Source organism: Gobio gobio (assembly GCF_949357685.1).
Source record: "Gobio gobio genome assembly, chromosome: 13".
NCBI classification, from domain to species: Eukaryota; Metazoa; Chordata; class Actinopteri; order Cypriniformes; family Gobionidae; genus Gobio; species Gobio gobio.
In genome coordinates this window covers 2667460-2684959 of record NC_137106.1, presented here as the reverse complement: position 1 = coordinate 2684959, position 17500 = coordinate 2667460, and the positions used below count along the sequence as shown (strand labels likewise).

Below are 17500 nucleotides of genomic sequence, written 5' to 3'. Positions count from 1 at the left end.
CAAAAACAATAGTATTGCTATGGCAAATGTCCAAAAACAATAGTATTGCTATGGCAAATGTCCAAAAACATGGTATTGCTATGGCAAATGTCCAAAAACAATAGTATTGCTATGGTAAATGTCCAAAAACATGGTATTGCTATGGCAAATGTCCAAAAACAATAGTATTGCTATGGTAAATGTCCAAAAACAATAGTATTGCTATGGTAAATGTCCAAAAACAATAGTATTGCTATGGCAAATGTCCAAAAACAATAGTATTGCTATGGCAAATGTCCAAAAACAATAGTATTGCTATGGTAAATGTCCAAAAACAATAGTATTGCTATGGTAAATGTCCAAAAACAATAGTATTGCTATGGCAAATGTCCAAAAACAATAGTATTGCTATGGTAAATGTCCAAAAACAATAGTATTGCTATGGCAAATGTCCAAAAACAATAGTATTGCTATGGTAAATGTCCAAAAACAATAGTATTGCTATGGTAAATGTCCAAAAACAATAGTATTGCTATGGCAAATGTCCAAAAACAATAGTATTGCTATGGTAAATGTCCAAAAACAATAGTATTGCTATGGTAAATGTCCAAAAACAATAGTATTGCTATGGCAAATGTCCAAAAACAATAGTATTGCTATGGTAAATGTCCAAAAACAATAGTATTGCTATGGCAAATGTCCAAAAACAATAGTATTGCTATGGTAAATGTCCAAAAACAATAGTATTGCTATGGCAAATGTCCAAAAACAATAGTATTGCTATGGTAAATGTCCAAAAACAATAGTATTGCTATGGTAAATGTCCAAAAACAATAGTATTGCTATGGCAAATGTCCAAAAACAATAGTATTGCTATGGTAAATGTCCAAAAACAATAGTATTGCTATGGTAAATGTCCAAAAACAATAGTATTGCTATGGTAAATGTCCAAAAACAATAGTATTGCTATGGCAAATGTCCAAAAACAATAGTATTGCTATGGTAAATGTCCAAAAACAATAGTATTGCTATGGTAAATGTCCAAAAACAATAGTATTGCTATGGTAAATGTCCAAAAACAATAGTATTGCTATGGCAAATGTCCAAAAACAATAGTATTGCTATGGCAAATGTCCAAAAACAATAGTATTGCTATGGTAAATGTCCAAAAACAATAGTATTGCTATGGTAAATGTCCAAAAACAATAGTATTGCTATGGCAAATGTCCAAAAACAATAGTATTGCTATGGCAAATGTCCAAAAACATGGTATTTCCACAGTACCATGTCCAAATACTATAATATTGCTATGGTACATTTCTAAAAAAATATGACATTTCCATAGAACCATATCCAAAATACTATGCTATTGCCATAGTACCATGTCCAAAAACAATAGTATTGCCATGGTACATGTCTAAAAATATGATATTTCCATAGAACCATATCCAAAATACTATAATATTGCCTTGGTACTTGTCCAAAAACATGGTATTTCCACAGTACCATGTCCAAATACTACAGTTTAGTATTGCTATAGTCCAAAAGACCATTGATAATACCATGGTACTTTTAGTTATGCTTATTTTGATTCCATTATGATGTCCAAATAGTTATTCATAAGCTTTGCTCTGTTAATGTGAATCCATCTTATGTCACTTGCATTCAGTCCACGCTGCTGTAACGGAACGGGATGACCGTCTCATTATTGAGTGACCTGTGATGTGATATAGGCTCCTTTCAAAGAGTTTAGTAAGGAAAAGGTCATAATGCCAGAGCCGAGCTGGACTTTCTCCATGTCTAAACACTCGGATCGCTCCAGACGGCTGAGCGAAAGCAGAAGTCTGTCTGTGGGAAGGTTCTCGTCTTCATCCTTCTTCTGTGGGGTCTGGGATTCATCCCAAGGGATCGTGTGCTTGATTAGGTTTTATTTACTAGTGCGGTGTTAAGGGTTAATCCTGTCCCGACGCACAACCCTGCTCTGAATGAGTCTGGTTTAACGCATCTGTGAATGAGTGTGTCTGCGAGTGAGTGAACGCCTCTCAATCACACCTGAAAAGCCAGAGCTAGAGAGTAAAAAGTATTTTTTCTGCATTTTTTAAGTTATTAGTTGCGTGATCATGAGAAATGAAATATGAGCGTGTCAAAAACTTGAGGTTAAATAATGATAGTGATTTTCCAGCCGCTGATTAACCAGCATCTCTTCAGTAATACATTATTCATGATTGTCATCGTTAATTACCTCTTCCTCCCCCCATTAGCAAAGAAATTAATGAGGCTATTTATATTCTGACATGGCTGAAGGCAAATAGAAGATGTGAAAGAGCTTGTTGAATATTGTATATCAGTCTTTTTTGAGGTACATCCATTTGGACTGTCCTCATGCGCTCTTTACAATACATATTGGCATCTATGATTCCATTAAAGACATGCATTGAACCTTTAAAGTAGGGATGCACGATATATATCGATACCGATATATTGTTTATTGTTATGGGCTTGATATGAGAAAATTAGGCTGATATATTAAAGACAATAAATAATGTATTATTTCAGATGCACACTGTTCACAATGATGGTTTTGAATGGATTGAAATATGATTGGAATCACTTCATATAGGAAGATATGGTTAAGTGCAACATGTGCAGCGCATGTCTGTCGTATCAGCTACATAAGATTATAATAAGAAAATAATAATTGTGTGTTAGGGACAAGGCTTTCTTTTAATGGTGAGACTTCTGTTTTTATAATCAGACTCTCAAAATGTATATACAAATTTGGATTTAGATTTATTGGCATTCAAATTCAAATATATAAAGAATTATCAGCCCGAATATTCATATCAGTGCATCCCTACTTTAAAGGTTCTTTAGAAAATTAAAATGTTCTAAAAGGGTTAGTTCACCCATAAATGTAAATTGTGTCATTAATGACTGAGCCTCATGTGGTTGGACACCCGTCAGACCTCCGTTCATCTTCAGACACAAATGAAGATATTTTAGTGTAAATCTGATGCTCTGAAAGGCCTCCATTGGCTCAACTTTACACTCTCAAGACCCTTAAAAGACACTAAAGACTAAAGTTACAAAGTCCATCTCACTACAGCGGTTCTACAATAACTTTATGAAGACGAGAATAGTTTTTGTGCGCAAAAAAACCCCTAAATAACGACTTATATAGTGATGACGATTTCAAAACACGGCCTCATGAAGCTTCGAAGCGTTATGAATCAGTGAGTCGATTCAGCGGTTTGAAGCGTTATGAATCAGTGAGTCGTTTCATGATTCGGATCACGTGTCAAACCGCCAAACTGCTGAAATTTGGCGATTCAAACTGCTGAATCGACTCACTGATTCATAACGCTTCGAAGCTTCATGAGGCCGTGTTTTGAAATCGTCAGCACTATATAAGTCGTTATTTAGGGTTTTTTTACGCACAAAAACTATTCTCGTCTCTTCATAAAGTTATTGTAGAGCCGCTGTAGTGAGATGGACTTTGTAACTTTAGTCTTTAGTGTCTTTTAAGGGTCTTGAGAGTGTAAAGTTGAGCCAATGGAGGCCTTTCAGAGCATCAGATTTACACTAAAATATCTTCATTTGTGTCTGAAGATGAACGGAGGTCTGACGGGTGTCCAACCACATGAGGCTCAGTCATTAATGACACAATTTACATTTTTGGGTGAACTAACCCTTTAACAAGAAAATTGTTCTTTTAAGAGCTGACTACTGAAAGGTCCCTGACCCAGAAAACTTCTTCCATGGCATTGTTGTGAAAAAGCCCTTATGGAACCTTTCTTTAAGTAGCGTAAGAATATTTGGTCTCCATTCATGGAAAATAAATAATGCAAAATTTCTGTAGTGTTTAGTTTGCACCGAAATGAACATTTTGGCCGATATCGATAACCAATAATTCTTTATATTTGAAAGCCGACAATATTAAAAATGAACATATATCGGCCGATAACATAAAAAATGAACATATATCGACCGATAACATTATAAATCAACATATATCGTCATTACCGATAATATTAAATATAAACATATATCGGCCGATACGATAAAATTAAAAATTAACATATATTGGTCGATAAGATAACATTAAAAATTAACATATATCGGCCGATAGCGACAATGTTAAAAATTAACATATATCGGCCGATAGCGACAATGTTAAAAATTAACATATATCAGCCGATACGATAACATTAAAAATTAACATATATCGGCCAATACCGATAACAATAAAAAAAGTACTTATATCGGCCGATAACATTAAAAATGATCATATATCGGCCACTACAGGTAACATTAAAAATGGACATATAAAGGCCAATAACATTAAAACTGAACATATATCGGCCGATGACATTAAAAATGAACATATATCAGCCGATGACATTAAAAATCAACATATATCGGTCAATAACATTAAAACTGAACATATATTGGCCACTACCGGTAACATTAAATAATAATAAAATTAAAAATCAACATATATCGGTCAATAACTTTAAAAATCAACATATATCGGCCGATAACATTAAAAATCAACATATATCGGCTGATAACATTAAAAAATCAACATATATCGGCCGGTGACATAAAAAATTAACATATATCGGCAGATAACATGAAAAAATCAACATATATCAGCAGATAACATTAAAAAATCAACATATATCGGCCGGTGACATAAAAAATTAACATATATCGGCAGATAACATTAAAAAATCTACATATATCGGCCGGTGACATAAAAAATTAACATATATTGGCCGATAACATTAAAACTGAATATATATTGAACGATGGCATTAAAACTGAACATATATCGGCTGATAACATTAAAAATGAACATATATTGACTGATATCATTAAAACTGAACATATATTGGCCGATGACATTAAAAATGAACATATATTGACTGATATCATTAAAACTGAACATATATTGGCCGATGACATTCAAACTGAACATATATCGACTGATATCATTAAAACTGAACATATATTGGCCGATGACATTAAAACTGAACATATATCGGCCGATAACATTAAAACTGAACATATTTCGGCTGATAACATTAAAAATGAACATATATCGACCAATACTGATAACATCAAAAATGAACATATTAGCCGATACCGATATGGTGGCCGATATATTGTGCATCCCTCGTTTATTCTGTTCTACTAACAAAACCTGCTAAAAATGCTAATTAGCGACTTCTACATCATCAGTACTTTATATTTAAAGTGGCAGTGTTATTTCCGTTTTCAAACGGGTTTCCCAAAGCACTCGGTCCAGTATGAAACCATACTCACAGGTCGCCGTTTAGTCTTGACTATCAGATGTTTTCCTTGTCTGTCCCTGATCTGTCTCTTCTCTCGTTCTAGACGCCAAGACAAACCGCCTCCATGTCCTTCTGTTGGTGAGATTAAATATCAACATCCCACATTTGACCCGCAACTATTATAAGAGAAACTACAATACTGAGAAGGACGTCATATGTTTGCATTCAACTTCTCTGAAACTGATTAAACTAGTTATCATGTGGACTTTAGATAGCAGCACTAGACCAGACTGTTTTTATTACAGACCAGTCTCTACCTTTCCGGGATTAAATCATAGTTTTGCCGTAATACCATATCCAGAACTTTTTAGTCGGTGGAGACACCTTTACAACTTACCTTAAGTCCCATTTTGTTACAATGAGGTGGTCAAATAATCAAAAATGAGTCTTTTAAATTAGACTGCGCTAGTCTGCGTTCAACATGTACGTTTCCAATGCTGGATTTTCTAGTTTGATCCAGCCTCTGTGTGGAAAACCTGTGCTGATAAACAGAACCGGTGTCCGATCCGTAGACGTGAACAGATGTGCTTTGTGTGTGCCTGCAACAAAAAGCATTTGGGGTCGTGTGAAAATATGAAAATATCCTCGCAGGAAGTGTTCATATGGAAAAGACGTTGGCGGAGCGGATCATTCCGAGGTGACTGGAAATAATAGGGAAAGCTTTGGCTGGGTCGTCTGACGGCCTGTTTGTGATGGCACTGTCTGCGTGAGAACAACCGCGACCCGCTCTTCCACAAACGGGACGTTTCTGTGCCAAAAGCACCAATATCTGGCCGGTTTGGTTTCAATACTCAGTCATGTCTAAGAATGTGGTTACTGTCCTAACCAGCACTGCCTCATAATAAATCAAAAGACACATAATATCTCAATTGTTTCTCCAGCGTTGAGATCAATGGGAGAGCAGATAACTTCAAAAACATCAAAGTTTTGTGCTTTTCAGCCTTTCCAGCAGCTCAAAGATCTCAATATGAACTTTTTGATATCTATATGTTCTCATACTGTGTCTGTTTTTATATTTCATCTCTGGAATTTAAGGAATAGAAGCACAATAGAAGTCCCCAGCAAACGGGGAACATTATCGGCTGTTATCGGCTGATATATGTTAAGTTTTTATGTTATCGGCCAATATATGTCAATTTTTAATGTTATCGGCCGATATATGTAAATTTTTTATGTTATCATGGATATATGTTCATTTTTTATGTTATCGGCCAATATATGTACATTTTTTATGTTATCGGCGATATATGTAAAAAAAAAATTATCGGCCGATATATATGTCAATTTTTAATTTTATCGGCCAAAATATGTTAATTTTTAATGTTATCGCCGGACATATGTTCATTTTTTATGTTATCGGCCGATATATGTTAATTCTTTATGTTATCTGCCAATATATGTAAATGTTTTGTTATCAGCCGATATATATGTCCATTTTTAATGTTATCGGCGGATATATGTTAATTTTTTATGTTAACATTTCTCCCAGCAAACGGGGAACGTTCAGGCAAGGTTCTCTCAAAGTTATGAACAAACGTTCTTCCAGGAACATTAATAGTACACACACGGTAAAGTTTCAGGAGTGACAACCGCATTTAAATTCACTCCCGAAACTGTGATGATTGACACCGGGGTAACCATAGCAACGCTCTGGCGTCTCGCGTGTTTGGTATCCACTATTCTGACCAAGGAAATATTACAGCGACAAAAGACTCGTTATGTTCAACAATTTTAAGTAAAACAGTTGACAGAGGCGTAATGCTTTTGTTAACGCTTGTAGGCTGTGTTGCCATGTCCACTTATTATAAGCATTTTTGGGCTTGTTGTTTAAGCTTGGCTCATAAAGCAATCAAGTCTACAGGGTTACTAAAGTGAGCAGGTGCGGGTCGCAATTTTTTGGTCTTATTTTCAGCATAAAGCATTTGGATTTATTTCGGTTTATTGTGGGCTTGTTCTTGATCGCTGTCTTTCTAGCAAGATCTGGCAACCCAAGTGTGAACTTCAGTTTGGAACGGGTTGAATAGGACAGGTTACATTTGGTGCCATGACCCAATGGGAGTGAGGTTTAGGGTGGTGAGTGTAACGGAGGCAAGTTATAGCTGTGTGTGTAAATTAGAGGTCGACGATAGTGGATTTTACCGATACCGATAACTAGGTTGGACCGTACTTGCCGATAACCGATTAATCGACCGATAGTTTTTAATATGGATACTGGATTTAAAAAACATAAGTAAAACAGTGCTGAACTTTATAACAAGAAATACAAAACCAGTACTGATCCATGAAAATATGCTAAATTAAAAACATATGAATATTAAAATGAGACGTTCTAACAGAACAAATTCTTCAGAAAAAAAATGTTACATTAAAATATTACAGGTTGTTTCTTTACCTATAACCTAGAAACATGCGTGTACATTTCATAGGTTACATTATACAAGTATAGATATGCATAAGCTTACATGAACTATATACATTATGCATACATTTTTACAGCATGTATTAATATGAGCAATACAGTTGTACCTTGATCATTCATGTTAGTTCATAGTGCATTAACCAAGGTTAACAGATACAAATTCAAACTCAATTTAAAGTTTAAATGAACATACCAACGATGAACAATACTTCCACAGCATTTATTAACCGTAGTTAATGTTACAAATGGAATATTATTGTAGTGTTACCATTTCATATAAATCCAAAACGGTCAGCTTTTAGAAAGAGATTATCTAATTAAAAAACGAACGCGCTTCTGCTTTGTTTATGTTTCTGTCGGCAGCATGACGATACAGTTTGCGTTCTCACATCACTAGTTTTATAGATGCAACATTTGGGTCGGACTTGCGTGTGTTTTTATCACATTGATTTATCTGCTGCTAATGTTAGCGTCCTCTCAGTCCTGTTGACACACACACTGCTGTTCTTTACCTGTTAATGCAGCATCTAGTCAAGAACTCAATTACTTTACAATGATTTGGCAACAAGTACTGTAGTGTTCTGTATTCATACCGTTTCGCTGTCGTGTTTTAAACGCACACCTGATGTGCCAGCGCTCTCCGTGCAGTGGAGTAAACACAAGGCGTCAGTGATAGTTTTTATTTGGCCTCTAGAGGGCGCTCTCGTGCTATATACAGCGCATCCGTCTCAGCCGCTCCAGCAGCGGATACAACTCGGAAAAACTATCGGTGTGGATTTTTACCGATAACTGATTATTCCACCAATCAGCTATCGGTGCTGATTAATCGGCAAAACCGATGAATCGGTCGACCTCTAGTGTAAACCTCACTCCCCACTCCTGGTGTGTTAAATAACCGCTACCGCCAGAGACTATGGTCCTCCACCCACCTCCCAATGCCGGAGACGCTGGTTTGAATCCCGCTTGGAGCGGGTTGAGTTGGACCAGATATATTTGGTGCCGTGACCCGGATGGGACCCTCCCTCCCCTGGCCTCAAGAGGCACACTAGCGACTGACTCTAAAGACTGAGTCCTTGTTAGTGTGTCCACCTCCCATGCCTGAGACGTCGGTTTGAATCCCGCTCAGAGCGGATCGGTTACACTCATACCGCTTTTCCTGTGATTTCCATATGCGCACCACACATAAGGAAGAAAGAAACATCTATGATACATGTTAAAATACATAATTTACCTATCGGTAAGCCCCTCCCCTCGAACGCAGATGAGCCAATAGCAGTTGAGTATCATTTGCGCTGGGACCGGAACTCGGACATCTTTAGATTTCAGCGCCATAGAGATGCATTGGAAAATCCGAACCTGTCATCGGTTTGATGGTGTTTATGCTACAAAAATGCTAAAATGTCGTACCTGAGGTACTGTAACACTGACTCCAGCGATCCTGAGAGGATTTTCTGTTTGTCATACTCTTGTTAAGTTACGATTAAAGTCCCTGCTAACATACAAACCGAAATAACTAACTGTTCTCGCGTCATGTAAGTTAACACTGTTGGTCAAAAACATGAAGGTCTACATTTCAGTGCCTCAGTTTCAGTGTATTAAACTGGTTATATGTAAATTAATTTAATTTTAGATATGTTTAAGGTCCACATTATCTGTCCTACTAAGGAGGACTCCTATTTTGATGGGTATTATAGTTTACGGGTAACGTAGTGAAAGGAAGAGCTTGCATGCAGTTTATCGGAGTTGTTTTGCAGATCATACAAAGTTTACCAGTTATTAACTGCACCCTCGAAAAGGCATACGGTCTGTGTGTATGTTTGTTTACTGTTAGTTGTAAGAGTGTTTTTGTGTAATTTGCTGTGTATGTTAATGGTAATGCAACGGTGAGAGATAGTTTGTGAATGAGACGTTAACGCGCACTTCTTATGCTTTGTTTATTCAGCTCTTACGATGATTTTTTGGAGTGAAAAGGACATAATAAACTTGATAAACCATCAGTAAAGTCTGGCCATCATTCGGACGGGGTATACGCTACATTCTGTGTCCAAAAACATCTCGGGATAAGGGTTTCACACTGACCGCTCTCATTGTAAGATATAGCAACTCCGTTTGTTTGTCCGAGTTAGCAACAGTAACTAAGGGGGGCGGGGCTTACCGATAGGTCAATTAGTTCTTCAGTTGCATTTGTCACCATTCAGCATTAATGTTATCGGCCGATATATGTCCATTTTTAATGTTATCGGTAGTGGCCGATATATGTTTATTCTTAATGTTATCGGCCGGTATATGTTCATTTTTAATGTTATCGGCCAATATATGTTAATTTTTTATGTTATCAGTAGTGGCCGATATATGTTAATTTTTTATGTTATCGGTAGTGGCCTATATAGGTTCATTTTTAATGTTATCGGCAGATATATGTCAATTTTTTATGTTATCAGCAGATATATGTTCATTTTTAATGTTATCAGCCAATATATGTTAATTTTCTATGTTATCGGCCGATATATGTTAATTTTTTATGTTATCGGTAGTGGCCTATATAGGTTCATTTTTAATGTTATCGGCCGATATATGTCAATTTTTTATGTTATCAGCAGATATATGTTCATTTTTAATGTTATCAGCCAATATATGTTAATTTTCTATGTTATCGGCCGATATATGTTAATTTTTTATTGTTATCGGTAGTGGCCGATATATGTTCATTTTTAATGTTATCAGCCAATATATGTTCATTTTTTATGTTATCGGCCGCTATATGTTCATTTTCAATGTTATCGGCCGATATATGTTCACTTTTAATTTTATCGGCCGATATATGTAAAGAATGTTTAACAGTCTTCAATAATGTCCTTAAAACGTTAGCACAAAAACGTTATTTATATATATTTTTGGGATGTTGGTTATTTTTTTAAATGTTGCTTCTTGTTTCAGAACGTTGAGAGAACATTCAAATGTAACGTTCCGACAGTGTTTGATCAAAGACAATGTTCGCATATCCAAGAAAAAACGTTTTGAAAGTTCAGAGAATGTTGGGGAAAGGGAATGTTAGAAGATTCTTGGAGTGTATTGTTGTTAGCTGGGCTATTACGTGTCCCGAGCAGTTTTCTCCTGGTTTGTTTGGTGAGTGTGTGAGCCAAGCCCCAGGAGAGCATCATGGGGGACCGTAGGAGCCGCTGAGGCCGGTCTGTCTTTGTTTATTCACATGCGGCGGGCTGGGGGGCCTTCAGGAGAACCTGCGGGAGCCCGAGGGGTTCTGCATCTGACGTGGACACTCAAGACTTATTTAACACACATGCGGCTGGAAGAGGAAAACACAGGGATGCATGTGAAGGGCATGGAGAGGCAGTTTCTAGTGTACAAAATGGGGTTATTCTATTGCTCAGAGGTTTCTCTTTCTCTTTTTAGAGTGACGTTCTCAATTGTGTATTAGTCTCCATCTCGTTATTGTGTAGGAGAAGCATTTGAGACATTAAAGGGTTAGTTCACCCAAAAATGTAAATTGTGTCATTAATGACTTCCCCTCATGTCGTTCGACACCCGTCAGACCTCCGTTCATCTTCAGACACAAATGAAGATATTTTAGTGTAAATCTGATGCTCTGAAAGGCCTCCATTGGCTCAACTTTACACTCTCAAGACCCTTAAAAGACACTAAAGACTAAAGTTACAAAGTCCATCTCACTACAGCGGCTCTACAATAACTTTATGAAGACGAGAATAGTTTTTGTGCGCAAAAAAAACCCTAAATAACGACTTATATAGAGATGACGATTTCAAAACACAGCCTCATGAAGCTTCAAAGCGTTATGAATCAGTGAGTCGATTCAGCAGTTCGAAGCGTTATGAATCAGTGAGTCGAATCAGCAGTTTAAATCGCCAAATTTCAGCAGTTTGGCGGTCTGACACGCGATCCGAATCATGATTTGACTCACTGATTCATAACGCTCTGAACTGCTGAATCGACTCACTGATTCATAACGCTTCAAACTGCTGAATCGACTCAGTGATTCATAACGCTTCAAACTGCTGAATCGACTCACTGATTCATAACGCTTCAAACTGCTGAATCGACTCACTGATTCATAACGCTTCAAACTGCTGAATCGACTCACTGATTCATAACGCTTCGAAGCTTCATGATGCCGTGTTTTGAAATCGTCATCACTATATAAGTCGTTATTTAGGGTTTTTTTGCGCACAAAAACTATTCTCGTCTTCATAAAGTTATTGTAGAGCCGCTGTAGTGAGATGGACTTTGTAACTTTAGTCTTTAGTGTCTTTTAAGGGTCTTGAGAGTGTAAAGTTGAGCCAATGGAGGCCTTTCAGAGCATCAGATTTACACTAAAATATCTTCATTTGTGTCTGAAGATGAACGGAGGTCTGACGGGTGTCCAACCACATGAGGCTCAGTCATTAATGACACAATTTACATTTTTGGGTGAACTAACCCTTTAAAGGCACAATATGTAAGATTTTTGGATTAGAACAGTGTCATATATATTGTTGACTTGTGTACATTATCCCTAATGTTTCCAAGAATGTTTAATTACAGAGAAATCATCAATTTTAACCAGGACACGGACCGCGCGTGTGTGTGTGTGTGTGTGTGTGTCGCCTATCAATGACATCACACCAGCATTACCGGTGTTATTGTGTAGTAACCATGCTTTAATATCGCTTTAATATCTGATGTGTTTTATTAGACAGTGTTTGGATCATTGATGGACAGAATCTCCTCATTGTTCTCCAGCTCAACACAGTTAGTCTGATTGTGTAAATCTGCTGTTGTTGATTTACCCAGAGTGCCATGTTTTACCTGTTTTGAAATTTTAAGAATCACTTCTTCATCGGAATGATGTGAAACTTGGTGACTTTTCTTGCATTAGGGATATAAACACACAAACAAATTGGGGTCATGATTCGAGCATGCTAATTGGTCATAAAAAAAGTAGCGTTCATTGTCTTCGGTCATAAATGACCACCATAGGGAATGAATGGGAAATCGGAAAAAACACAAGAATTCTCCGAATATTTGTGTGTATAATCTACAAATCAGCCACAATGCTGAAAAAAAGTACACAGCAGTGAAGAGGTGACACTCTAAAACATCCAGAGTGTGATATTGACACATCCACTCACACACACACACACACACACACACACACATACTTATACACACACACACCTATGAAAAACTGAACCTATGAACCACATTTAGAATTTTTAGAAATCACAGCTTCATCGGAATGATATGAAACTTGGTGACTTTTCTAGCATTAGGTATGAAATCACACAAACAAATTGGGGTCATGATTCGAGCATGCTAATTGGTCGTTAGAAAAAAAGTAGCGTTCATTGTCTTCGGTCATAAATGACCACCATAGGAAATGAATGGAAAATCTGCAAAAACACAAATTCACAGAAAAAAATCTATATTTCTAACAAAAAATAAATAAATAAAACTTTATAATAAATAGTCTTTGAGATTTTTTAAATATATATTCAAATCCATCAAAAAAAAAAAGAAAAATCATTAAATGTGTTCAAAAGAGAACTAGTGAATTCTCAAGCCTCTAGACCTCTAGTGGTTACACACATGGTTGCATGATTTCTTAAATAATTCCAAAAGAGGGGCTAATCTGACTTCAAAAAAATTATTTTGAAGGCCTAGTCTCTATTTTATCCTGAAATACTGCAATAATAAAATAAAATAAAAAAAGACAAAACATTTTTTTGTATAATTTTCAATGGTTCAATTATTGCATAAATATTACAAAATAAGGTAACACTATTTTGATTGTCCACTTTAGACATTCTACTAACTATAAGTAACTTTGCAACTACATGTCAACTAACTGTCATTGAGTATTTGTAGACTGTCTGATTAATATTTACTAAAACTTTATTTTGTTGGTCCCCCAACAGACATTCTACTGACTATAAGTAACTTGGCAACTACAATTCAACTTATTCTACTAACCCCAACCCTAACACTTAACCATAACCTACCAGTCAACTACTGACAGACAACTAATACTCTAATGACAGTTAGTTGACATGTAGTTGCAAAGTTACTTATAGTTAGTAGAATGTTTAAAGTGGACTATCAAAATAAAGTGTAACCCAAAATAATATCAAATCATCTCAAAATACAAAATTAAAAAGAAAAAAAATTATTGAAGAAAAATTAATTGCATTGGTTTTACTGGGGTGGAGGAAGTTTAATTTTTCGGTGTCCGGTCACTTATGACCGGGAAGACGAGCCCTAAATGAAGAGCACCAAAAATGACATATTGTGCCTTTAATATGATAATTGTGCCAGTCTAGGGGAAGCATTTGAGACGTTAAAGAGATCGTCCAGTCATGCCGAGACAGTCGAGACAGAGACAAATGGAGTTAATATGTTGACTCTGTCTCCTCTACAGTGGTTCCCGATGGGATGGACTCAGACATGGAGGACGAGCGCTGCCCCCTGGTGAGCGGATGTGATCGCGCGGACGGACGGTGTGTGTGCGAGTCCAAACACTCCTGCATCAGAACCTACAGCTATCCCGACAGAGACGCATGTGTGCATGCTGGGAAAACAGGTACTGACCCTGAAAGCGGAGCAGTTTATAAGTGTGCATTCAGATGGGAACTAGGGTGACCACCATCAAACAAACCAAATGTGGGACGATTACTAAGTTTGTGTGGGACAATGTGGGACATGTTACCAACACTAAAACAACCTGAAACTGTTGTATAATCTTAAATTCAACATCACTGAGCCCAAAGGCAGCAGGCATCATGCAGATAACTACTTATGAAACAGTTCTGACCAAGTGCAACTAAAATCCAACTAAATAAATAATGAAACAAATAAAACAACATTAAATTAGTTAATCTTATATATTAATTTATATATACATATATATATATAAAAAAATTTTGGGGGGGATTGTAGTTTATATATATATATACAGAACTGTATTTATTTATTTTTTATATATATATATATATATATATATATATATATATATATATATATATATATATATATATATATATAAATAAATACAGTTCTGTGTATAAATGAATATATATATATTCTGACAGGGAACACATGGAACGAATCAACGCTCCACATTTTGATTGACAGCCGTCACAACCTACTAGTGACCGTGTTTGCTCCTTTCTTTTCAACCATTGGATATGGTTTAAAAAACGGCTTTTGTATTTGTGTACGTTCACACCAGACGCGATTCGCGCGAGTGATTTACATGTTAAGTCAATGCAGAGACGCGAAATGGCATTCTGCGGCGCGATTCACGCGATTGAGGCGGCGCGAAGGACGCGAATTGAGCGTTTTGAACGCGCGATCCGCGCGAATCGCGCAAAACGCTCAAGTTGAAAAATCTGAACTTTGGCGGATATTCGCGCCGCGTTAACCAATCAGGAGCTTGCTCTAGTAGTGTCAACAATGAGGAGAAAATCTGTATATTAATATCTGGTTCAGACAATATGATTATCACTGTGATAACATTAAATGACATGAAACACAACCCAGTCTCTTTTTGTTAAATGCAAGTTTATGTTTGATCAATAACACAAAAGTATAAGTAATGTATAAGTATAACAAGCTATACATGAAATAAAGCAAACAATTCAGTCAAACATTCAAAGTCAGTGCTAGTCGGCTAACGTTACAACTGCAACGTACAGTTATAGCCTAAAAATATAAAGTAATGAAACTTCTCTTTGCCCTCAGCCTAAACGATTTGCCAGGGAACAAATTATAGATCCATGAGAGCAAAGATCGGCCGTTACAAGACGAATTATAGCTCGAGACGCCACAGAGACATCAGAGCCAGCGGCAGAAGGACTGGCTGAGGAAAGGCTGATCTCACCGGGTTAATGAGCGCCGCTGATCCACTGGAGCTCACAGCTTCGAACACGGCAGATAAAATGTTCAAATAGGCACTGTTTATATAAATAAACCACAGATTTGAGCTTTAAACAACTACATTATCGACTGAAAAAGTCTTAAAACTACGTTTTGTCACACATTAACAGTAGATATGAACAAAAAAAAAGACGTAAACACAGCCCATGTCAGCCATTTCTCAACGAGACGAGCCGCTGGCAGAAGCCCCGCCCATGAGGAGAATTCGCGTCTGTTGTGCAGTGAATGTCACGCGCGATTCGCGCGAGTAAACTCGAAATGTACACGCGTCCACCTTCGCGCGATAAGCGTCCGGTGTGAACGCCACATAAGGCGGGATGTTACTTCTGACGAAGCGCTGTTAAATGTAGGTGAAAAACGATGCCGCAAAAATAATAAATAAAATGCTTTCTTAAAAAGGCAAAAGAACGCATGCATGTTTTCTCAATATGATCATTAAAAATCAACAGACTGGTGAAAATGCGGGACATTTTCTCAATATGCAACATGCGGGACAAGGGGTGGAAATGCTGTGCGGTACAACGCAAAGCGGGACAGGTGGTCACCCTAATGGGAACACGTCCCAAAAGTGCGAGCAGCTCTTCTGGGACGTGTTTTAACAGGTTTGTGCATGATATATCTTTACATAAACTGTCATGCCACATCGTTTACATTCAGAATAAAGTTATTTGAACCTACATTTATTTCAATTCATAGTTTACATTAGGGTAAGACGCGATTTATACGGCACATTAATCATCTGTAGCCTGTGTTTGACCTGAAACTCTCTCTCTGTTTCTCAGGGTCTCGCCGTCACGAACACACACACAAGTTTGTGGGCCCGGTGAACCCGGCGTGTGTGTTTTCTGGCTGTAATCTGACAATCGACGGGTGTGTGTGTACGTCTCAGAGCTGCTCTGATCACTTCACGTACGCCAACCGCAGTCAGTGCCAGCGAGCGGCAGGTAACACTGAACATGTGTGAGTGTGTGTGTGTGTGTGTGTGCAAAGGTTTTAGTATTTGTGTTCCATTATGCTATTTTTAAGTAATGTTGGCGTCTCCTACAAATGTTCACATGCATCCAAGGTCAAAAAACACTTTATCTGTCTCATAATATCAGCATCCGCTCTTTTCTCTCAGCGTCTGATACGCTTCTATCAAGGATTCAGTCTCTCTAAACCCCACCCCTCTGAGAGCTGCTCTGCTGTGATTGGTCAGAAAGCAGGTGCGCGTTATCATATCTGAATCTCAGCAGAAAACAGCTTCAACATGAATAACACCAACCAAACTCTTCCAGTCTCAGAGACGACTACAGTGTGTGAGGGCGGGGCTAAGAGACGCTGCTCACCAGCAGCCAATAGGGTGACATTATGCTAATGATTCAAACCTATGTGAAACTCCATTTATCTTTGATCTTTTCAGAGCTTTTACCTTCACAAACACCTTTATTACATACTGCATGACTGGCAATATCCCCAAAAGCATAAAAAAAGAATAATTCCGACTTAAAGCCGTTGTAATTTTGTGATTTAATGAATCCTACAGTCAGAATAATGACTGGTTTACTGGATTAAATATCATAAAATGTGTTCAGCCTACACTCTTATTGGTAGCTGAAAGCATCATCAGATTAGACTAAATATTTCATAAACATATTGAACATTTCATCATAGTTTCTTCTCTATAGTGCCGTGTATCCGAGTGAAGCGCTTCCCAAACAAGAACAAATGTAGGGCGGGGCTTGAGTGTGTCTGTGGGGAATTGATTGGATGGTTGTGGTTTGCTATTGGCCGATCTCATGTGAGTGATAGGCTGCCC

At 37.2% G+C, this 17500-nt stretch overlaps 1 protein-coding gene across 2 annotated transcripts in view; it reads left to right on the top strand.

Moving 5' to 3' along the window:
- Positions 1–17500, top strand: part of LOC307136193 (cysteine-rich motor neuron 1 protein) — a 106788-nt gene that overhangs the window by 1142 nt on the left and 88146 nt on the right. For both annotated transcript variants that reach the window (XM_079832984.1, XM_079832985.1), the window contains exons 2-3: positions 14186–14347; positions 16485–16646. In XM_079832984.1, coding sequence (XP_079689110.1) covers positions 14186–14347; positions 16485–16646 — 324 coding nt within the window. The remainder of the gene's footprint in view (positions 1–14185; positions 14348–16484; positions 16647–17500) is intronic.